Source organism: Pecten maximus, chromosome 18 (assembly GCF_902652985.1).
Source record: "Pecten maximus chromosome 18, xPecMax1.1, whole genome shotgun sequence".
Classification (NCBI taxonomy): Eukaryota; Metazoa; Mollusca; class Bivalvia; order Pectinida; family Pectinidae; genus Pecten; species Pecten maximus.
Genome location: NC_047032.1, coordinates 16,691,199 through 16,714,892, shown reverse-complemented (window position 1 = coordinate 16,714,892; position 23,694 = coordinate 16,691,199). Strand labels below are relative to the sequence as shown.

The 23,694-nt window shown below is 34.6% G+C and overlaps 2 protein-coding genes across 2 annotated transcripts; one reads left to right on the top strand and one right to left on the bottom strand.

Annotated features, from left to right (window-relative positions):
* Nucleotides 1-2,519: 2,519 nt before the first annotated feature.
* Nucleotides 2,520-13,243, bottom strand: LOC117316175 (DNA-directed RNA polymerases I, II, and III subunit RPABC4-like). Its single transcript, XM_033870685.1, has 4 exons — nucleotides 13,137-13,243; nucleotides 11,153-11,238; nucleotides 10,639-10,731; nucleotides 2,520-3,073 (listed from the first exon to the last, which is right to left on the bottom strand). The coding sequence occupies exons 1-4, from the start codon at nucleotides 13,160-13,162 to the stop codon at nucleotides 3,051-3,053; spliced, it is 228 nt and encodes a 75-aa protein (XP_033726576.1). The 5' UTR covers nucleotides 13,163-13,243; the 3' UTR covers nucleotides 2,520-3,050.
* Nucleotides 13,244-13,474: 231 nt separating this feature from the next.
* LOC117316174 lies at nucleotides 13,475-23,483 on the top strand. The gene is made up of 5 exons (XM_033870684.1): nucleotides 13,475-13,675; nucleotides 15,318-16,217; nucleotides 17,549-17,666; nucleotides 19,103-19,237; nucleotides 20,897-23,483. The coding sequence occupies exons 2-5, from the start codon at nucleotides 15,322-15,324 to the stop codon at nucleotides 21,050-21,052; spliced, it is 1,305 nt and encodes a 434-aa protein (XP_033726575.1). The 5' UTR covers nucleotides 13,475-13,675; nucleotides 15,318-15,321; the 3' UTR covers nucleotides 21,053-23,483.
* The last annotated feature ends 211 nt before the right edge of the window (nucleotides 23,484-23,694 follow it).

Below are 23,694 nucleotides of genomic sequence, written 5' to 3'. Positions count from 1 at the left end.
ATAGCGTTTGGTAAGGTTTGGATAGCGTTTGGTAAGGTTTGAATAGTGTTTGGTAAGGTTTGAATGGCGTTTGGTAAGGTTGAATAGTGTTTGGTAAGATTTGAATAGCGTTTGGTAAGGTTTGAATGGCGTTTGGTAAGGTTTGAATAGCGTTTAGTAAGGTTTGAATGGCGTTTGGTAAGGTTTGAATAGCGTTTGGTAAGGTTTGAATAGTGTTTGGTAAGGTTTGAATAGCGTTTGGTAAGATTTGAATAGTGCTTGGTAAGGTTTGAATAACGTTTGGTAAGGTTTGAATGGTGTTTGGTAAGGTTTGAATGGCGTTTGGTAAGGTTTGAATAGTGTTTGGTAAGGTTTGAATAACGTTTGGTAAGGTTTGAATGGCGTTTGGTAAGGTTTGAATGGCGGTTTGGTAAGATTTGAATAGTGCTTGGTAAGGTTTGAATGGCGTTTGGTAAGGTTTGAATGGCGTTTGGTAAGATTTGAATAGCGTTTGATAACTCTTGGGTAGCCTTAAGTAAATTTTGTAAAGCGTTGGGTAAGTTCGAGTTTTTTAAGTGATTGGCAAGTTTTAGGAAGAGTTTGGTAAGGTTATGGATAGGGTTTTTGGAAGATTGTGTAAGCTTTGGGAAGTGTTTGGTAGCTAGTATAACGTTGGGTTTTATTTTGTTAATTTTTGGTAAATTCGGGGAAGTTTTGCAAGTTTTGGGTAGAGTTTAAAAAGGTTAATTTGGTTAGCTTGATGTAACGTTGGGTAATGAGTTCATTTGTTAGGTTTTGTGAAGGGTCTCGTGATTTTTGGGAAGCATTGGGTAATGTTCAGTAAATTGACTTGCCACCGGGCTTCATCATAACCCATTAGAAAAACATATTTTTTTTAATTATGTACGAACAACATTCTGAAATTTAAATTCAAAACCATTCATTAATCTCATTGAAGCATCTACATGTACCAACTACATATATTCACTAAAAGAAGTTATACTGTACCATGCAAAGCTCTACCTAGCCTGGCATCCGATTTAAAGGGACATTTCTCAGAAATTATACTTTTCAGCAGTTGTACATTAGCATATCTAGTTATCTGTAAACCCCCGTAATATACTATAAACTTGAGAGTTGTGATAATCTAGTGTATAGGGGCTTTGAACTAATTCCCAACCCAAGGTCTATAAATGTATACTGCAAATATCCACATACATAAGGGCTACAGGTTGCAAATGTATGCCAAGCCCCTGTGATCTAGTCATTTTCGAATTGTACTGCAAGGTTGCTGGCAGTAGCCATCAAAAATGTTTGCATTTAAGATTTCAGAATCTCATTTAGGTAAAATATATCAAATATAAAGACATGTTAATGGCTAAGAAGGTGCAATTTTACTATTAATTTTCCCACATTAAATTTTTGATTTAAGGATGATAGTACATCATTTTGTACAGTAGTAAACAAGAGGCACAGGGGGCCTGAAGCACTCATACATGTAGCAAGATAAAATGCATTTATGTAAATGATGTTTCAGGATATAACATTTCTAATCGAGTTGTGATGATACATTGGTCCTAATTAAACTACTTGTATTATACGAGGACTCCGGATCTTCTGGAACTGTAGAACATTCCAATAGATTTTGAACTTATTTGAGCCCTGTGATATTGAAAATAGAATCATTTATATGAAAAGTTTTTATAAGAGACTATCATTCCAGATACCTACCAGATGAACATCCGTACTTTGGGTTTTATGAAGTTTGGGATTTGTTTGTTTTTTGTTTGTTTTTGCTTAACGTCCTATTAACAGCCAGGGTCATTTAAGGACGTGCCAGGTTTTGGAGGTGGAGGACCGGAGTACCCTAAGAAAAACCAGCCTACAGTCAGTACCTGGCAACTGTCCCACGTAGGTTTCGAACTCGCAACCCAGAGGTGGAGGGCTTGTGATAAAGTGAAGTTTGGGAATAACATATTTGATCACCATGACCTTGAAAATTGGTCAAGTTCATTCATATATGTGGAACATTAACAGCACTCTGTCCTGGATCAAGATAAATATGGTACCTGGTCTTTGGAACAAGGGAAGATTTTCAAAGCTTTTTTCTTTACATTTGACATCCTTGAAAATAGGTCGTCATTTATATGATGAAACTTAAAGTGTGCCATCATACCTTCTGGCAAAATATGTCTTCTGGAACTTTGAAAGAGGTTTCAAGTTTTTAAAATATTTAACCCCTGTGCCCTTAGATTAGGCCAATGTCAATCGCATAAGGAAACTTCATTGTACAATATCTCAGAAACCTTTTGGCTAAATATTTGCACCCAGTTGTTTTTAGTTTTCCAGGAGAAGTTTAAAGCTGACAGACAGATGGACACCAAACGACCACCCAATCACCATACCATAGTATCACCAATACTTGGACTTCAATTTTCACTCTTCCATGATATTCTACAATATTCAGAGGGTTTTCTAGAATATCACAGAATGCCACAACAAGTTTAACTCAGATTCTATAATAGCAAATCAAAAACAAATCAAATGATCACATCACTTTATTCATCCTTTCTTATTTTTTTCTGTAGCATACAGCACACATCCTTTCATATCAACTTTTCCACTAATCACTCAATGACATCCGACAGTGAACATTTGAATAAGGTAATGACATGGTATGAGAGATGATATTGCATTTACCAGAACTCAGAAGAAATGGCAAATATAAAAATAAAAGTTGTCTTTCTTTCAATGGAGCAAAAAATTGTACATTCAACTGTTTTAACTGTTTAAACCAAAGTGTTAGAATTTATATTCATTATTCACTCTTTGAAGGCAGTAAAAAAAACATTAAATTCTTTCAAATACTTATTGAAGAACAAAGCATCTTATTGTATAAGATTGCATCAGAGATTGATTTTTCTATTTTTATAAATGTTTTCTCTCACAGTCACAAAGGTTTTTAAGAAGGGGATCTGTCCACATTGATCTTCTTCTTCTGGTGGCAATTTTCATTATTTCAAAGTCAGCAACCATATGTAAATGAAAATTAATGTTTGGTTCCTTCTCATTCATCTTGCATCAAACACAATCACTGAAAATGAGTTAAGGACAGACTTTGTTTGAAAATACTGAAAATTCAATGGCCAGATAGGAACTCGCTCCCAAAGACATCAACCTTTTTGAGAATATTCAGTTGAGCATAAAATGTAATTGCGGACAAATTCAACAAGAGGCTGAATGGACCTGTATTGCTCACCTGCTTGTAACGCAACTTTAATGTAAACTTTATTTTATTCATTCATTGGTAACACATGAAAAGTAGACACAATCAGAAAAAAATACAGCATGAAATGGATTCAGAAACAAGTTTTTTAAAAACTTATATTAATCCGTCTCCGTTAATGACTCATCAATTTAGCATGGTAACAAAGTGGGAGAATGAATATGAATATTGAAATAACTCTATATTGGAAAGAGACAGGTAGTGGGAAATGATAAGATGAGAAGGGAAAGAGAAAGAGGGAGACTGCCGATACCATTGTTCATTTAAAAAGAACTGCATGCTGATACAACTGTGAAAACGATAAATACAGAGTTGAAACGTGGAATTAATCGAATCTCTTGGAGCTGATAATGAATTGTTGCACACATTTAAAAATCAAGGAATTTTCGTCAAAAGTTAAGTTGTTGCTGCCAAAAAGTAATATTTCTGTCGAAATAGGATGATTTAGGGCAAAGAGGGAACGATTTCGAAGGTCGGAAAAAAGCCTACAATGTAATAAAAAATGTTCGTTAGTTTCATCAACTTGACAGTAGGAGCAAAGTGGACTATTAACCAGATTCCTACGAAACAAATAATATTTTAGTGAACTGCACTCCATCCTCAATCTTGCATGGTGAATCTGACCCAATCTACTGCCGATAAGAAAATATGGTGGGACTTTAAGATTTTGTGCGTTTAGATGATATTTTAGTTTTGTTATTGAGGGACTGGTTTTTATTCCATCAGGAAGTGCATTCCAAAGACTAATTACAGATGGCAGAAAGGATTTCATGAAAAGGCTTGTGCGACCGGAAGGTGGACGGAAATTATTACCTAATCTAGTGTTATGATCATGAATATTATTATTTCGATGAGGAAGTAATTCTTGAAGATACTGGGGAAGGAAACCATGAACTATTTTATGAAAGTGGATAATCTTGTGATGTTTGCGTCTTTGTTCTAGTGGAAGCCAGCCTGTTTCAAGATAAAGTTTTACCCTACTAGTAAGTCTAGTTCCACCAGTAACAATCCTTGCTGCTTCTAATTGAAGATCTTCTAATATGTCTGATTGGGCTTTGGAGAGATTGTCCCAGATTATGTCTCCATATTCAAAAATTGGACGAATCATAGAAAAATACAGAGTTTGAAGTGATGCACGATCTAAAGTAAACTTAAATCTACGTAGCATATTTAATTTGGGTGAAATTTTAGATTTTAGAAAATTTATGTGAACCGTCCACCCACCATTTTCCGAAAGAAATAAACCAAGATGTTTATGTGAGGTAACAGCAGTAAGTAAGGTATTAGTCATAGTTAATGGAGGATGTAGTGGGTTATTTGTCTTTTTAGATATTAATAAGGTTTCAGTTTTTGCAGGATTAAATTTAACCAACCACTTAGATGACCATTCATGAATCTTATTTAAATTGTGATTTAAAATATCTGTAGTGTTTCTAACTGTATCGACAATGACGTATAAGGATGTATCGTCTGCAAATAACTTTATATTAGCTCTTATGTCTTCCACAATATCGTTAATGAATATTAAAAACAACAACGGGCCAAGAATTGAACCTTGGGGAACTCCGGCTTTTACATTTGACCAATTAGAGAATTTACCATTAATTACTACTCTTTGTTTTCGATGAAGAAGATAATTTTTGAACCAATTTAGTAGAGAACCCCTTATCCCAATACATGACAATTTACATAAAAGTCCCTTATGCCAAACACGATCGAATGCTTTACTAACATCAAAAAATACCATTCTTATTTCTTTACCATTATCTAAAGCAGAGTAAATATCATGAGTGATAGCAAGTAGTTGATTAATGGGTGAATCGCAACGCCTGAATCCAGATTGGAAAGGGGAGAGTAGAGAGTGAGTATGTAAGAAATTGTAAACATATTTATAAACACATCTTTCCATGAGTTTACCAATAATGGAAAGTAATGAAATAGGTCTATAATTAGTTAAGATGGATTTACATTCTTTTTTGTGCACAGGCGTGACATTAGCTGACTTCCATTCTGTAGGAAAGATACCAGATTCGAGAGATTTGTTAAATAAAGAACAAAGAGGTTTACATATAATATCAGCAGATTCCTTGAGTAATCTAGCATTTACAAGATCAGGACCAATGGCTTTAGAGCAATCAAGATTCAGTATTGCATCCTTAACATCAGTAGCAGTTATGTTAATATTGGATAGATTATAGTTATGTCCATAGTCAATGTTAGGCAAAGCAGTGTTAGTATCATCAATATTAGATTGGGAACAGAAAAAATCGTTGAATAAACAAGCTTTTTCGAAATCGTCAGAGATGCAAGTGTCATTATGAAGAAGTGGGGGTATTGAAGAGTTTTTACGATTAGGAAATAATGAGTATACAGTTTTCCACCACTTCTTCACACTGAGATTTGAAGGTTTCCGAAGGTTTTCACAGAGGTTATTGACATATGCGACTTTAGCCTTTTTAATAGAATTGATACATTTATTACGAATTTGGCGGAAACTTGTCCAGTGAGCATCTGTTGGAGAACGTTTGGCTCTTTTGTGGGCACGTTTGCGTTTACGAATTAATCTTTTGATTTCATTTGACATCCAGGGTGGTTCATTAGATCGTACAGTGATAATTTTGTTAGGTATACATGTTTTAGCAATTGCAAGCAATGTGTCTGTAAAATTTTTGACCGAATCATCAATATCATCAACGTCGATCAGTGTATTCCAGTTTAAATCATTCAATTTCCCTCTAAATAAATCGTAATTTCCCTCATCGAAGAGCCAAATGTTACGCTTAAAACTTTGCTGGATCGGTTTAGTTATATTAAAAGAACAGAAAGTAGGACAATGGTATCTAACCGGTTGGTCAAGGAAGCTCTCTCCGACAATACATTTACTAATTATGCTACTATCACTAACACACACAATATCTAAAAGTGAGTTTGAGGATTCAGTAAAAAATGTTGAGGATTCTACTAATTGAGACAAGTTATAGAGAATAAGCATATCTCGCAAGTGAGAGGACTGATTTTCGACCAACAAGTTAGCGTTGAAATCACCTGTAAATACAATGTTAGTTATACCCGTGTTAAAGGCTTGTTCAACAGAGTGAGATATGTGAGACCAGGTGATAATTGGAGAATTTGGAGGTCTATAAAAAGTACCATACAAAAACTTCTCTGTGCCAAGAACTATTTCCAACCATACACATTCTATGGTTGGTAATTCTAGATCTTGCCTTCGTTTTGCAGATATCGTATCTTTAACGTAGACCGATATACCACCACCAATACGGTCAGGCCTACAGTAACAGAATGGGTCAGAGTAACCAGGCAAGCTGAGTTCCGGAGAGATATCAGTGACTTTTAGCCAAGTCTCAGTAAATGATAATATAGAGTATTTGTTAAGTTCGGTATAAAGTATATCGACTTTGTTATTAAGACTTTGAACATTGAGATGGACGAAAGAAAAGTTATGATCAAGATCAAGCTGATCACTTATATTTGAAAAAAGTGATGATGAAGATGAATTCAGAGACGAAGGACCAGGATTTACTTCAATATCGCCAGACAATATTAGTTGCCACTGGATAAGCGAAAAAAAGAGAGAAAACAGACAAGCAATGTCTACTAAAGAAACGATAATATTGTACGAGAACTTACCATGACAAAAATTGCGGATGGAATTGATTTGAGATCTAACAAATGACAAACAAATTAATAGAATCAGTAGTAATAACCCAACGCAAAGAGACTTGAGGATACTCAAATAGATGACATAGTTTGAGGACTGAACACAGTTGTTAAAGCTACCAATTCGAGCACGATATAGCGTTAGACTAACTGGCATTATGTAATGCCAAATAAGGTAATGTAAGAATCAGAACTGTGTGCAAGAACTGGTAGTTCAGCATATAATGAAATCAATGGCATAATAGGCAAGGCAGAAGGGGATCGAGAATAGAAAGGAAACAGAAAAAGTATAAGTAAGGTAAGTAGGAAAGCAAACATCAAGGTAAATATGCTAAGGATGGAATCAGAGCGGACCAGGGTATCAATACATTTATATATTTGTAGAGTGATACGATGTTTATCAGTGGAAATTATCGTTAAAGTATGGTATTGGTAAGTGTAGAAAAAGATTTGTGTAAGATGAACAAGAGCTCAATGCTAATTACATAATACAAGCTTCTGAATATTTAGATTATCATAAATGTAATCAAGTTAATGACATATTCGACATCTAAAGATACATGTAGAGTTGAAAACGGAAAGTTAGCAAATCAAATAAACATCCCATTTAAAACATTTCATGACTACATATTACACAACATACTTATCTGTGGATGTACAAAGCTCAAGTCAAACATAATGAAACGCGAAAGAAAAAATAAAGTATTTACATATGTACACCTTATTACTTTGACGTTTATCCTAATAGTTCCGATCAAATTAGGAAGATTAATATGAAATGTACCACACTGTAGAATATTTTATCATACATATATATCTAGTTCTAAACAAAGATAAAAGCACTAGTATCGAAGGCTTGGTTACATTTTTGTGATAAATTTATGAATGAATCAGACGGTTTCATAAATGTTTCTATGAAATCACATAATGATATATGAGATAAGTATGTAGTGATAGTATTAAATTTCAGACGAATCATGATCAAAAGGATCACATAATGGAGTATTCTATTACAGTTTAAGATAACACTAGTAAAATGTGTTAGTTCAAAAATGACCAACACAATTATTATGAATAGACACACAATTTCAAATGTATAATTATGAGACCAAATATTGTTGCAGCGGTATAATGGTACCTCACGTTACATTAGATAATTTTCAATGAACACACCAATTGTATATTTCTGAATCAAGAAAAATAACCCAAACAAAACCCCATACAACTGCATTTTATGTGATTGGTATTAAACTGGGAGCAAGTATGTCATTATAACTTCCAGAAGGATAAAAAACAAAAGCATATGCATCATACTTCAAAAACTATTGAAACAATAATTATATTGAAATTCAGGATAAAAGATAAACGGATAAGGTCAGGCGAGTTAGTCGTTGACTTCACCTTTGTAATATTTCACAAACTTATACAAGGGGTATCAGCCTTCAGGGATAATCAGGAATAATGATTAAACCATTATAGAAGTACGAATGGAATTTCATTTTGTAATACATTTTCGAATAAATGAAAGTTCCATATCTGGTGTTTATAATAACATAGCATTTTATATCAGTATGGTGATAGTATTAAAATATAAATTACCTCTTTCATACATAATTTGTCAATTAATAGAACAACCATCATTGCTTGAGATAAACACGTAGCTTACGATGTACTTGATCATTTCCAATGAATCATATATTAACTGATTGTTAGTAAAAAAGTAAATGTACATTTTATATGTATCATATATTAAGGATTTCAAGTGAATGTACCATAATTTTAAAATAAATGTACATTTTATATGTAACATATATTGAGGATTTCAAGTGAAGATGATAATAAGAATGGAACGAACAAAGTGAATATTTTTAATATGATCTGAGACACAACTTATTACGTCACAAACTAAGATTTGGTCAATTGGTGCAATGAAAGAGGGGCGAACGCAACTTTGAAGTTGATCTAGGTCATTTTTGTAGATATTAGACACTAAGTTGATTACCAATTTATTCAAATATAAGAGTAGGCTAGGTTTATTCATTTCAATAAAATTGGTACCTTCACTTCAGTATGCTATAGACCTGATTTCAGGTCTCTGGGCCTCTTGGTTATGGAGGAGAAGTTGTATATGTGTAATGATATTAGCCTATTCGGCCCATGACCTTGAAGGTAGGTCAAGGTTTTTCATTTTAACAAACTTGATAACCCTTCACCATAGCATGCTTCAGGCCAGATATCAGGTCTCTGGTCTACATGGTAACTGAAAAGAATTTGTTTGAATAAAAAGTTGAAGCTGGACAGACTGGTGAGGGATACCTCTGGTTGATTGCATTACACTAAACTACACTTATCACCCTGGGTCAACTCGGTGTAAAATCCTAATTTCAATTGGATGCTATATTTCAGCAGAATATTATTGATATCCTTTTGTCTGAAATAGATTTCTTCCGATCATAGATGATGGAAAAGCTGGTTATTGGGAATTTAAGCCTATGAGAACACTACCACATTATTGTTAGATTTTGATACTTTGATGCACAAAGTACATGCTACTATACCTGGGCTGTTCCTAACATCCCAAAAATATTGTTGTACTAAATTATACTCATTTAAAACAATTAAGATGTACAGGTCGCCTTGCCCACTATAGTATATGATTTTCACAGAATCTGCCCGTCTTTATAAGCCCAGCCATATTATTGTTACATGTTCATTTTAGTATTTACCCCTTCTAAACTGAAAAGTTCACATTCCAAAGGGCTATATTGATTGGTTTCTTTTTAAAGACTGATTTCATTGAAACAAGGATTTTTCACTGAACTGAGCGATGGGTGGTAGTGTAATACAATCAACAGTGGGTATCCAACAATGGCTGCATTATAGCATAAGCTCGATTTCCCTTTGGGCAGGTGAGCTAATTACCACATCAGGCCTTGAATCTTGGTCTTCTGAACTCTACACAGACTCCTAACCAAGTGACCACATCTGACCGGACACGAGTAGTGCAGGAGATTAGGTCTGAACAATGTTCCCTTTGATTTATGTCAAAAGTCAACATGTAGGTCAGATTGACCTACTTTTGATACATGACATATCACATCACCTAGGTCAGCCCATGATAAAAGTATGACATTCCACTTACAGAAGTGTATGACATCGAGTATGGACAAACTTTTTTCTATGGTGTAGTTCAAAAATCAAAGTGTAGGTCAGAGTGACTTACTTTTTGTACATGACACATACTGCCTAGGTGAACCTATACTTCCAGTGACTATCGGTGCAGGAGATAAAGCCTAAAAACTTTTTTGTGCAGGTCAAAGGTCAAAATAAATTTCCAGGTGATCTTCTAGTGGTACAAAAATACACTGCCTCACCTCAGTTCCTAGTGTAGGACTTACAAAGCATAGAAAAGATATGCTATGATATAACTGAGCATTATTGGTACTATAACCATCATCTGGCATTAATTGGTTTAAGACTGAAACTGCTGTTTAATAAGACATACCAGATTTTAAACAAGCAACTGCAAGACAGTGAAGAAAAATACTCAAGAGGGGACAGACATGCAGAGGTCAAGACCGAAAACTGCAGGTTGAAGAATCATGAAATCTACACATCAATCACTACAGCAGAATTATGTTCCCCAAAAAGGTACATAAATTACACAAGTTTTGACGGTAAGTAGTAAAGGATACTCCGTTTTGTTCTTTTCTTGTACATGATTCTGTATCCACATTCACGACATCGGATAGGATCACGTGCCTTGATCTCATTTTCTTGGTGACATTCTTGAAAAATAAATGACAACATAAATTACTAATACCTGGGGGTAATATCTATTTTTTTCATCATTCTTGATATTCCAGGTGTTAAATTCAAACCTGTGGTATAAGTCATGGCGAAAAATACTATAACAACTCTTTAATGTAATTATATAAACCAAACAAATATTGAGGTCAGAAAATAAAAATTGACTGGTTTTGATCTTTGTCATCTTTTTGTTACTTAAAAAAAAGTGCATTGACAATTGGTCAGGTTTATCCTGACACCCAATGAAATGGCTAGTTGTCTTCAGTTTAGCCACAACATGATATTTCTGGGATGCAGAAAGCAAAAGTAAATGCAACCTCTGGAATGTCAAGGATAAACTCAGTTTCATATCAAGTTTGATTATAATTACAGGTAGGCTAGTTGAAAATTGATGCATACCTCCACAGATGTAGATCATTGTTGATTGTTTTCCTGGAACAACAGTTTTTGCAGCATCATCCTTGGACTGATCCATATTTTCTTGTCTGAATAATTTAAATAAAAAAATACTGATTTTAAGACATTATCTAGGGTGGTGATAGTAACTGAAAGTTCACTAAAATTTACAAAATCTATGAAGTACATCGTTAATAAAATATATGGGTCAAAGAAGTATAATCCAGATAACACTGGATCCTCACATCAATGTATGGAGGATACGAATTACTTGTAATGATTATATGGGGCAAAGAAGTAATTCAAACAGTGTGGACAATGAGGCTTGGTAAATTTTCGAGGCAATCCGCCCCTTATTTTAATAAAATATGTATATACAGTGCCGTGCCAAAAAGGAGTAGCTACTTTCAACGTCAAAAACGACGTTTTCGCCGTTACGTCGTATTTTAATAATATGAAAGAAATATATTTTCAAGTAATATTGTTATATCATACATCATTTTAATCGTGATCATCATGTCCATAATCCGGAACGCGGAATACGGTATTTGGTTTCATTTTTAAGCACCGTTGTCGGTGTAAACAATATGGCGCCACACGGTAGTGAAATGTCACAGTGCCAGAAGCAGACGATCACAGCAATGCACCAAAGTGGAATTTCTGGACGAAAAAATTGCTGAAATATTGACCATATCCCGTTCAACAATTCAGAAGTTTCTCCAACGTTTTCACGAGAGAGGAAGTTTAGAAAACAAGCCCCGAAGTCGTAGGAGCAAAATTACCACCGTCCGAAGTGACACTCGGCTTTCGCGGCTGATAAAACAGAACAGACATTAAAGTTTTCCGGATTTATTGGCATCATTTAATGAGTTAAACCCCACTGAAGTATCTGAGAGAACTTTAAAGAGAAGACTCAGTGATTTGGATTATAAAAGATGCGCTGTTAGGAAGCGTACTACCATTTCAAAGGTGAACCGTGAACGACGTGTAAAATGGTGTCGAGATCATCGGACATGGACAGTTGAACAAAATTGGAAAAATATCATTTTTACGGATGAAACAAAGATTGTCTTAGGTCAGGATAGAAAAGTATATGTCTGGAGAAAACGCGACGAGACATGGAAACTGGAATGCCTTGGTCAGTATAGTGATCATTCGCCACGATCAAATATCTCGGTCATGTTTTGGGGTTGTATAACTTTTCAAGGAGTGGGGGTATTGACCCCAGTGGAGGGTAATATTAATTCTGAAAAATATATAAATGTTTTAGATACACATTTGTGGCCAGTTGTTGCGAAAATGTTTGGAAATTCTTATTGGATATTACAAGAGGACAACTGTCTCATCCATGTGTCAAGACAGACCTGCCGGTGGAAAACGTAACATAATATTGAAACAATTCCTTGGCCAGCACAGTCCCCAGACATCAACATAATAGAAAATCTATGGAGATTACTAAAAATTAAACTAACAAACAGACTGAATGACATTAGGTCAAAGGCAGATCTGGTGAGGGTCATTTCTGAAAATTTGGAATCAGCTGGACCAGACAAGAATACAGGCATTATATGAATCAATTCCAAAGAGAATACAGGCAGTTATTAAAGCAAAGGGGTGTATTACCAAATATTAGCAAGTAAGTTACATTATTTTTGCTATTTTATTGAAAAACGTCGAAAATACAAAGCCATCTACTTGACATTGCAAAATGACGTCGCGTAGAAGTGGCTACCCACTTATGGCACTGCAATGTATATCGAGGCAGTGTTAATAAAAAGCTAGTTTAACATTTTGATACCAAGTGTATGGTGAGCATGAGCATACACCAAAACGTTGTCCTTGCATGTGAACTCAAATCTGGTCATGTAGGGGAATTGAGGATTTTTCGTTTTAAAATCGAAGCAAATTAATAAACTCAAATCTCTGTCCAGATACTCTCGGCAAAATATTGAAGTGTCGTGTGGTCAATAAGTATTAGTACCATTACCTCATCTGTACAGTGCTGTATTTCATTAGTTAAAACAAACTGAAAGTATCAAAATGTAAGCTGGGGGTTGTTTTATGTAACACAGATAAAGGGTCATGTTGAGTTGTGATCGTTCTGTGCCAATGTAATGCTAAATACCTTTCCTTACCACATTAAGTTGTAAATGTACGTCTTGCAATATCAGTAGAAATCTCTTTTTCTCAACATGTGTGAGTTTACAGCCGGAAGTCTTGATCCGAATTCTCGCGAGATGTAAACACGGTTTTCGTGTCTCTCTGATTTTATCTCTGTTCATATATCAACACTCTAGAAACCTTATGTCACTTCAATACATGAATTTGATTGGTTGTACGGTTTTGGCGACCAATTTGAACAGAAAAATTTATGAAAACAACACGAGAGGACGCTACCACGATTATTCTACAGAGTAGACTAATCAGATCGATTCAACAACACGTCGCTATATTTTAATGTTCATGTACCCCAATGAAGTGTTACGATTACCGATATTTGTTTCAAATAATCATTTTTCATTGAAGGTAAGTTTCTCTTCAAGCCATTCATTTCAGTGGGCCTACTTAATGTACTTGTCCTACATAATCTTCCCGCTCGCTTGGGTAAACATGTATCTTATCAACTAATGTCCAACGATTACAAAACACACTTAATTGGTGAGTGAAGAATATGTGAATAGCTATTGAAATGGTGATTTCAGTGGTCACTGTTGGGCGATTTTCATTTTAGATCAGGAGGGGATATTTTGACGTGGCTCCAAAAAAATCGCGCCCGCTGACAGGACGCATGCGATCGCCGCTTCTCTAGCGATCGAAGGATGACAAATGTGCATATGCTAATAGTTTTGTATGTTATTACATGCTTACTGATCTTAATATATAATATCTTAACCATCACTTACCTTATAAAATGGCATAAATGTATTGTTTTCAACATTTCCGTGACATTGCATCAGTGTGATCTAATTTGGATAATGGAATGGCTGCGGAAGTTATATTCACCTACCATTCAAGAGTTTGAAGTCTAACACAAGTACATTCGTTTATATCCATCTGATCGGATTTCAGTTGGGTTTGATTGTGTGCTTTTTTTAAGATTAAAAATGGTACCGAACTATAAAGAAATAATTTTACCTTTTTTCTACAGACATTTTACAAATTTAATTTCCAGTTTCTAGACACAAAAATGAATGAAATAAAATCAATATTTACCCTTATTAACAGAAGCCATCGCAATATTATAAGCTTACAATGAAAACGATACAATAATGGCTCATTTTTGGAATGGCACATCCCTGTAAAAATGAAAAGTGAAATAGAAGATTTTTATATTGTGATCATATTCAACTCATAATGATCAATGTCAATTCGACAAGGGTAAGATTTCGTTTTGAAGCCCAACATAAAATATGAAAATTCATAAGTCAATTCAAAATACTTGTTTGACTACTCAATCAATACTTGTTTCGTTGTGAAGTTATTGAAAATACAATCCAGCATGCCATGTATCCCAACACCAGAAATAATCGAGTACTTTGGGGATGTGAAAGAAAATATTCCTGACAATTTGTAGGCTATGTATAATCATAAAATTATTTATTCACAAACAAGTTGTGTAGTATGATAGCATTTTAACTCCAAAGCCACATTGTAAAGTTCTGTATACAATGAACTTGGATTTTCTTTTTGTAGAGTACAGTACTAGTCCTGAGCCCCGTTTGATTTTTAGCTCTTCTCATTCTAGAATATATCTTCCGGTCACTCGATTTGAAGCTCTTCTGCTTCTGGAAGATCTTCTACTCTTCCGTCTCAAAGCTGGAAGATTTATCTTCCAAGATGGCGGCGACCATGTTTTAAGTGTGCGAGTGATGAGTTTCACTAGAGAAGGATTTATAACACATACATGCACATGTTTGTGTCATCGTGTTTGAGAACACTTAAAAACTTGCTTATTTTTTGTTTTATTCTCCCGGTTTACTCGATTTACATATAACGGAATACGATCTTCCTAGAAGGCTTCTCTTCTTAGAAGAGTGCAAATCGAACGGGGCTCTGGAAACATAAATGAAAATATCTTAGTAATATGATGGGAATGATATTTGGATGTAGAAGCATGAATGCTGTCAATTTTGTCACTCAATCAAACTGTTTTGTTTTTACTCTTCAGAAAGATGCCTGGAATACCAGTACATACATTTTACCCACGGATACCCAATAAGTCTTGTGCAATTTCAAATTTGGAGAAAAGAAATCATGACCTTGAAATTGACCTTAAGTTTCGTACTCAGAGTGTAACAAGTACACCCTATCAGAAGCTTAACTATGGCCACCATCCTTCCCTGTCTCCTGTGGACGACAGTGGGTACACCTCAATCACAAGTTGTGGGACTATTGACAATTCTGCTGTCCAAGAATTTCAAACACCAATTTCTGGGTTTTTCCAACATCCTGGCCGTCAGCTAGCATTTACTCCACTTAGCCCAGTCCCATGTGAAAGAACAGTCGAGTACCATCCATCATTTTCTGAAGTAAGCAGCCGATTTGATAGCGAACATGATCGGGACTGGGAAATTCCCGAAGACAAAGTTAAATTTAATCTGTCCTACAGATCAATACCGCAATATAGACTCAACTTTGATGAGGGTGAAGATGAAGTTGATGATTGTTTTGAAGATGAAAGTATTTGTGACTTGAAAAAAACAAGTTTCATGAAAAGTCCAGTTAGTGATTATCATGATCATGAATCAGATAAATTGTTGACAGACTCTCCACATTCCCGACTGAGCTTTGAATGTGATCAGAAAGTTCCATGTGATTGCCAATGTACAAACAACACATATATGTCGGAAGAGAGCGAACTTATCTCTACAAGCGCCAGTCTAAATGCTTCAAGTCTTGCAGACCGCTTCAATGAAGTGTTACAAAAATTTTCACCGAAGGAACCTGATCGTTTGATTGGTCGGAAGATGGGACTTCTTTGTGTGGACATTGTGTTTGAATTGTCAATGCGGAATATTTCTGCGTTATCTGTGATATTTGGTTATTTGGATCCACAAGACCTTTGCAGGTTCGTATACAAATATTAAACCTGACGGCTTATATTATATTAAAAAAAAATTAATGTGAATTTTAATTTCAAGTTACTAGTAAACATCCAATTGATCTCTCGGATAATCACATGCGATTTTAATTTTAATTTTTTTGACTCATTAAAACCACTTAGCGAATTTCAAGTTTGAAAGCATATGGTTATCATAATTTGTCATGTTTTTATTTGACCCTTCTGACAGATTTCGGAGAAATGATTATTTGGCTTTTGAAATTGCTCAAAACCAAGCTTCAGTTTGAGGTCCTGTTTTGTACCAAAACCCAAAAATATAGCTTACATGTATCTTGTGTTAAATCAAATAATTACATTGTAGTTGAAGATATTCATGTAATCTTTGAATAACATTTATTCATTTTCATGGAACATAATTATAATCAGCCACTCATGATCAGCCATACCTAAAGTTTGCATCAGGGGTCGACATTAAGGCTTGTCCGCTTGTCCGGTACCAGACTAAATTGCTGTCGGACAAGTGAAAGTATCAAAACACTTGTCCAACGGGACAAGTAACCAATATTGTCTTCATGTTGTTTATTTATATTCTGAAACCAACATTCACCAGACTTCACCTTATACCGATCGCGATGATAAAAAAGAAACGAAAACATGGATAGTGTACATTGGAAGTGACTTGTTCATAACGAAAATAGTTTAATTCAGAACAGTAATGCAGATCTAGATGATAACTAAACTTTCTGTGTTTTTCAAAAATATTCAATCAGCCCCATTGGTGTCTTTGAATTGAACATGCATATTGGAGAAAAAAAAGGAATATGAATAAAGTGTACAAGGAAATTGCAAGTGTATTTGAAGGACTAAAGTGGCAACAGATGCAGGCTCGCTTTTATTGCAAGATTTAGCAAATATAGTATTTCAGATATTTATGCACTATTGCATTTCTACAATTATGTTCATGTTTTAGTCAGTTTATTTTTATTCTTATAAGACTAGTTTAGTTTCTGTAAATCGAAAATTGGCAGTCAGTAGCATTTTTTTTCTTCTTCATTATATATATAATTATGTAACTTGGACAAAACACCAATAAATATCAGTAATTATATATAGTTGTCATTGCAATGTTATCATTTTACTGCATGACACACAGACATTGAAAAGCATCATTTAACTTAATTGAAAATTTTCAAGTGGGACAAGTGAATATAAGTGTTACTTGTCCAAAGAGACAGGTGCAGAAAAAAGTTAATGTCGACCCCTGTGCATATAGATTAAATTTTAATCAATGAATTATTTAATGATGTTTATATCTAAGATACAATTGTACCTTCTAGTTTCTGTCAAGTAAGCAAGGACTGGAAGTCTATCTGTGACGAGGACAAAAAGGTGACAGGTCGTCGTGTCCAGTACATACAACAACAACGAAACGCTTGCTCCAACAAACTAGAGAAGGTATACACAGTTTGTATACAATGATTGATGATGGCCATGGCCAGCAGCCTTTCTTTGTGACATCAAAATGCAAATTATCTGCTGATTTGCTTTCTTTTTACTTTATCAGGAAGGCAGCTTTAAGCATGGTCGGCTTATAGTAATTGTATCCACTGTATAAATATAATAGTTAACTTTAGAACAAGAAATGATAAATACTTTTAAAAGAGGGCAAATCTCTTTTTAAAAAAATGGGCTGCGATAGTTTAGTTGGTTATAGCTCAGACCATAACCTCAGATGAAGATCCCAGGTGTGTTGATCGATGCTCCCTACCCATGTCATGGGTTGACACTATCTTAATCACCTTGACAGACCGCCGGGCTGCCAGGTTTTGGAATGAGGCTGCCAAAGGTGATGCCCCTCTTGGGGGATTTGGGGGCATTGTCGCTCCAGCCCTTACTCCAACACTGAGGAAAAAAATAAATATTCTAGATGCAGTTTTCTGCATTCTATAGTTCATTCTGAGTATAAAAATATTAAATTTTACTCCAAAGGGTTTAAAGAAAAAAGTTTTGAAAATATAATTTTTGAAGTAAATGAAGAAAATTTTAGCTGGACATTATACATTTGACTGAAAATATTGGCAGCCTACAGGGCTGATAGTCTTTACATTCTAGCAGCCCGACCAGATTCCAGGCAGCCCAGAGCTGCCGGGCTACTGTTAGTGTCGATCCCTGCATGTCAGTTTGTGTTTTCTCAGATAACTGAGAAATGGACTGATCTGTGCTGTGGTGGTTGTGTCCTTGGACAAGACGCTTTACCTAAATTGCTCTAAATGACATGCAACAGGCCCTTGTATGTTGTTCAGTCAGGTAGTCACTAACTACTACAAGGAGACCCTGCCTCAAAATGAATTTTATCACGAGGTTTTATGCCTAAAACATGCATTTGATTATTAATCGATACAACCAGTTTGCTCTGGCTCCAACACCAGGGCCAAGTTGTTCAATAGGTGAAATTAAGATAATTACAGTTTAAGTTTTTAAATCTAATAAAATCTAACAAATAGTTTCTGGTCAAACTAACTTACTAAGGTGACAAAATGCAGGAATACACAATCCTAGCTTTTGAAGTAAGGGGAATTGAAATTTTTCAGAAATCAAGTAATTAAGCTTATCGCCCTTTGAACATCGCTAGCTGGGACCAGATCTTAGACATTCTATTTGAGTAGAAGACACTTAATGGTGTTTAACTTCGTTTTAAATGCTTGGACCAATGAGGCATGAAAAATTGAAATTCCTACACAATAACTCACAACTTATAGAATTCTTCCCCAATTTCTCATCATCCGGATGCAAGCGTTCATCAACAATACTATTTGTGTTAAAATGAAAAAAGCATTTCATGAAAATACAAATTTATAACTAATGAAATTTTTTCATTTTCATATGTATAGGAAAATTTAGGAAAACGTCTGGAACATCGTTCAGAAAGAGGCTTAACAGAAGGAGAGCGTACGTTTGGCATGTTACAACAGACAGTGTCTTCTTCAAAAGCCAACAATCAAGTTCCAGAGAACCTGTTCCACTCGGTAAGAATATTGAAATACAGAGGAGCCCACTTATTTGCATATCGGTTATTTGAATATCCCGCTTATTTGCATAAAATTCTCAGGTCCCGATTTTTTTCTTCTTTGTCTTTGTATTTTAATCCCGTGTATTTGCATCGACTAAAACACCGACTCCCGCTTATATGCATATAAAAATTCCAAAAAATCGAAAATTTTTAATTGATTTCAGGGTATTTTTGTGATTTTCCCGTAAGAAAAGTTTTAAGAAAAGTTTTTTAGCTTACACATTGATTCGACACGATGTACAACGTTATCTAATCATTGGTTCCCTCTTCGTCAAAACAGGTTATGTTCGATGCATCGATATCGACATTTAGTTATTATCCAGACCATATCAGTAGCATTGTGAAGAAGAATTACTGAATAAAATATTTATATGCCTCATCTTTTGATGAGATTTGTTTATTTATTATAGCATCGATCCAAACCTGTGTTCTGTGCACTTGAACACTTACTGAGGCAGGTTGCGATCGCCATGATTGTTTACTAGGCGCGTTGCATTGTGGGGGCATATGTGTAATGAACGACAACTCTTTGTGTGTGTGCGCCATTTTCCAAAACAAACCCTAACGACAATACACATCTCACGGTCATTTAAGACAGTCTATTGCTTAAGCAGTTCATCATCTATGATCAAACAACTAATATACTCATAGCAGGAACAAAACGCATTTGAGACGATAATGAATGTTAATTGAAACGATCACATTGTACATCGTAGTGCCAACCCACGCGTGTGTGACCGATATCGGACCCACAGACTCGGGAGTGACAAGTAGAAAACGATGAAGTATATGCAAATATTTGTACATTTACAAAGAATAACAACCCATTTATTTCGTATTTACTCTTATATTTTAAATAATGTTTTTTATTATATTTTTAATGCAAATAACGTAAACAATCATATAGGCCTAGCGCCCATTTTGAGTACCTACCTGACTATCTACATAGTGTATAAGAGGGGCCAAAACCCAACTCCGCCTATACGAATACTCCGGTTATTTGCATATTTTGTCATGGAAAAAGGGCTATGCAAATAAGCGGGTTGCTCTGTATAACCAGAAACATAATTTCAGGACTACTAGAAGTATTGCCATTAATAGGTATAGTTCTAGGCATCATATGAATATTTAAAAAAATATGCAAAAATAATTTCCGATGGCCTTTAATAAGTAGTTGATCTCTGCCTGGTATGTTCATTAGAATTAGTCATTAAATGAATAAATCACCACACATTTGAATTGTAATAATAATTTGAGTTACCATTACATCACATAAAGGGATTTTACAGCAGACCTAGAAAATACCTGTATTTCTACTCACCCTGCCCACCCTATATATTTTTGTACCCTGAAAGTTTTTTCAATCATTTTCAAGGAAGGATGTACAGTTAAAGCCATCATTCCTTGTGTATTGGCCATATTTAAAAAATATCTAGAAAATTAAGAAAATAAAAAGATTTCCCATCTACCTAACATATTTTTTCTAGCATGATATTGGAAACAAGTTTATCAATTATTTAGGTCTCGTTACTGGCAAGTTTACCGCTACCAAGTAAAGTAAGAACTATGTGATTTACCACTGTTTGTGAATCTACAACTATCACCTTTATCACAGGTTGCATCCACTCTCAAAAACTACGAGAGTCTCCGAAGATGTCCCGAAGTGTCAGGGTCCATCAAAAGTACTGGAGGTCCAGGAACGAGGCATGTGTGTCCAGACCGATTGTGGGTTCGACTTTTGTGTCAAGTGCCTGAACAATTTTCACTTTGAGCAGGCCTGTGTTCCAACATCTGCCAAAAGACCAAAGACTTCCATCGGCAGTCGAAAAAGTAAAAAGAACTTGAGGCGCTTATAGCATTAGTTAAACTTGCTCTGCAAGTCAAACTAAATGATGAGAATGGAAGGTCATATAAACCTCTGAATTCTCATGAAGGAAGTTCAAAAGGTGCTAGCCGGAAGAAGCAACAAGAAAATGGCAAATATGGTGCAGCCACAAGGATATGGACATCTTCATTTGCATGTGTCGTGCAATTGCTAACTGGGCAGTCAGCATAGCAACATGTTCAACTGAATCTTTACATCATCATCCAACAGTTACAGGCAATGTGATTGGCTGTATCTGTGACATCATTAATCAACCAACTGTAACAGGTCATTTGATTGGCTGTATCTGTGACATCATTAACAAACCAACTGTAATATGTCATTTGATTGCCTCTTCCAGTGACATCATCACATACACCAGTAACACCACAGTAACAGGCAATATGATTGGCTCTATCTGTGTCACCGTCACACAAGTTTAGGGCAGTGTGATTGGCTGTATCAGTGACATCATCACATACAGAACAGTAACAGGCAATATGATTGGCTCTATCTGTGTCACCGTCACACAAGTCTCGGGCAGTGTGATTGGCTGTATCAGTGACATCATCACATACAGAACAGTAACAGGCAATAAGATTGGCTCTATCTGTGTCACCATCACACAAGTCTCGGGCAGTGTGATTGGCTGTATCAGTGACATCATCACATACAGAACAGTAACAGGCAATATGATTGGCTCTATCTGTGTCACCATCACACAAGTCTCGGGCAATGTGATTGGCTGTATCAGTGACATATCGTCACCCGACTGTGCAGTAACAGTTTTTAAGAGATTGTTGATATAAGTATCAAAATGATTGAATTTTGTATGTACAGTGAAGGAGCATTTTTACTTGCTCAATGGCTATTCTCTCTTTTTTAAGAGGTCTATATATTGAATTTATTTTAACATATTTTATTTTAAAACAAATACAAAGTAAGTTTCACTTATGATTTTTTATTTCATTTTTTGCATGAAATTAAAAACCAGAAATATCATGAAAAATTCTGGAATGCTTATACATCATTCAAAAATTATGAATATTGAAAAAAGGTTTAGGGCTGTTCCAAAATCATCTGTGTAGGAGGAGTGGGAAACCCCACCACCTATCCCATCCCTCCCACACTGATAATTTTGGAATAGCCCTTAATTTAGGGTGAACTTTTTCAATATACAGCTTTGTCATAATTTCCCAATCAAAATTTTGTTTTATTTTACTTTTATGTAATGACATTAAAATAGAAATTTTCAAGCAAGATCAAATTATATAGAGATATCTGTATTCCATAAGCCTTGGATTGTCAGAATAACTTATTCTTATTTTCAAATAAAATACATGCTGCATACCTACACCATTTCAATTAGCACTATATATTTTTCTTATTTAATTTTAGCAAATCTGTATGACAAATAATATTTTAATTTCACAAATTTTTTTTTAAATGACACTGTTTTGTGCCATAATATATATATAATTATTCTGTCGAAAAAAAATATTGCATATTATTATTACTGTAATTATAGAAAGAGAAGAAATTCATTTGTTGTTTGTATAGTTTGAATTCATGTCTACATGATGAATCATGAATTAAAAAATAAAATGTTAGTGACTGGTGTTGCGATTAATCAACTATAAGCTAAAATAACAACATGGAAGGTTTCAGGGTTTAGATTGTTAAGACAGCAGACTTCGAAAATAATAAATGAACAAAATCACTGGTAAATTTTATACATCTAAAATGCATAATAATAACAATTTAAAATATGGCTTTATCCATGAAACATTCCGAATTAGCCTTAACATTTTGCTCCATTTTGGAGATTTTTTTCTGCAGATATTTCCTTTCCTGTTCGTAATCGCCATCAATTTTTTTTTTTTTATAACAACCGATCATGAATTTTTATTTGATTCTCACCACTCATATGGGAATCTAGACTGAAAATCTGTGTATCGTTTGTTGATTTAATTATAGACAGTCAGGAAGAATCATAAGTTAGTTGATGTATAGTAGTGTACAGGAGTTAAATGGCTAATTATTGCAATTTGTATGATAATGAATGAAAACTGTATGGAGAGAGATTGTGGTGACTGATGTAATCATGCAAAGTTTGTATGGAGTGAGGTTGAATAGATGTTAAGGTCAATTTTAAAATATTCAGATTTGTAAAAATGTAAATAAGTTTATCCCTCTTGCCAAACTTTTGAGACATATCATGTCAATGTACCAGAATGTGTTCAGCATGAATGAACTAGTTCAATGCTCATTATTTTTATATAATATGCTTCATGTTAATTTTTTACATGAATTATGGAAAATAAAGAATTTTTATTTATTTTTAAAAAGTTTTTATTTGTTTTTAATTTAATCTAAATATCAGAAGGTGTGATTCTCATTCCTCCTGAGGACTTGACCTAAAATTTACCTGACGAAACAGAACTTTCTCAAACTTCCTTTTCTGTTTTCTTTGTATCCTTGTTACATTAATCATCTTTATATTTATCTGCAAGCTGGTTAAGGCTTTCATAAAACACTAAAATTTGAAT

Excerpts from the sequence above, each read along its gene's own strand:
- LOC117316175 (XM_033870685.1), bottom strand. The coding sequence starts at position 13,162 with ATGAAATACAGCACTGTACAGATGAG. Across the intron at positions 11,239-13,136 it reads TACAGCACTGTACAGATGAG|ACAAGAAAATATGGATCAGT; the intron begins GTAATGGTACTA and ends TAAATTATTCAG. Across the intron at positions 10,732-11,152 it reads AATGATCTACATCTGTGGAG|AATGTCACCAAGAAAATGAG; the intron begins GTATGCATCAAT and ends TTATTTTTCAAG.
- LOC117316174 (XM_033870684.1), top strand. The coding sequence starts at position 15,322 with ATGCCTGGAATACCAGTACATACATTTTACCCACGGATACCCAATAAG. Across the intron at positions 16,218-17,548 it reads GATCCACAAGACCTTTGCAG|TTTCTGTCAAGTAAGCAAGG; the intron begins GTTCGTATACAA and ends TGTACCTTCTAG. Across the intron at positions 17,667-19,102 it reads GCTCCAACAAACTAGAGAAG|GAAAATTTAGGAAAACGTCT; the intron begins GTATACACAGTT and ends TCATATGTATAG.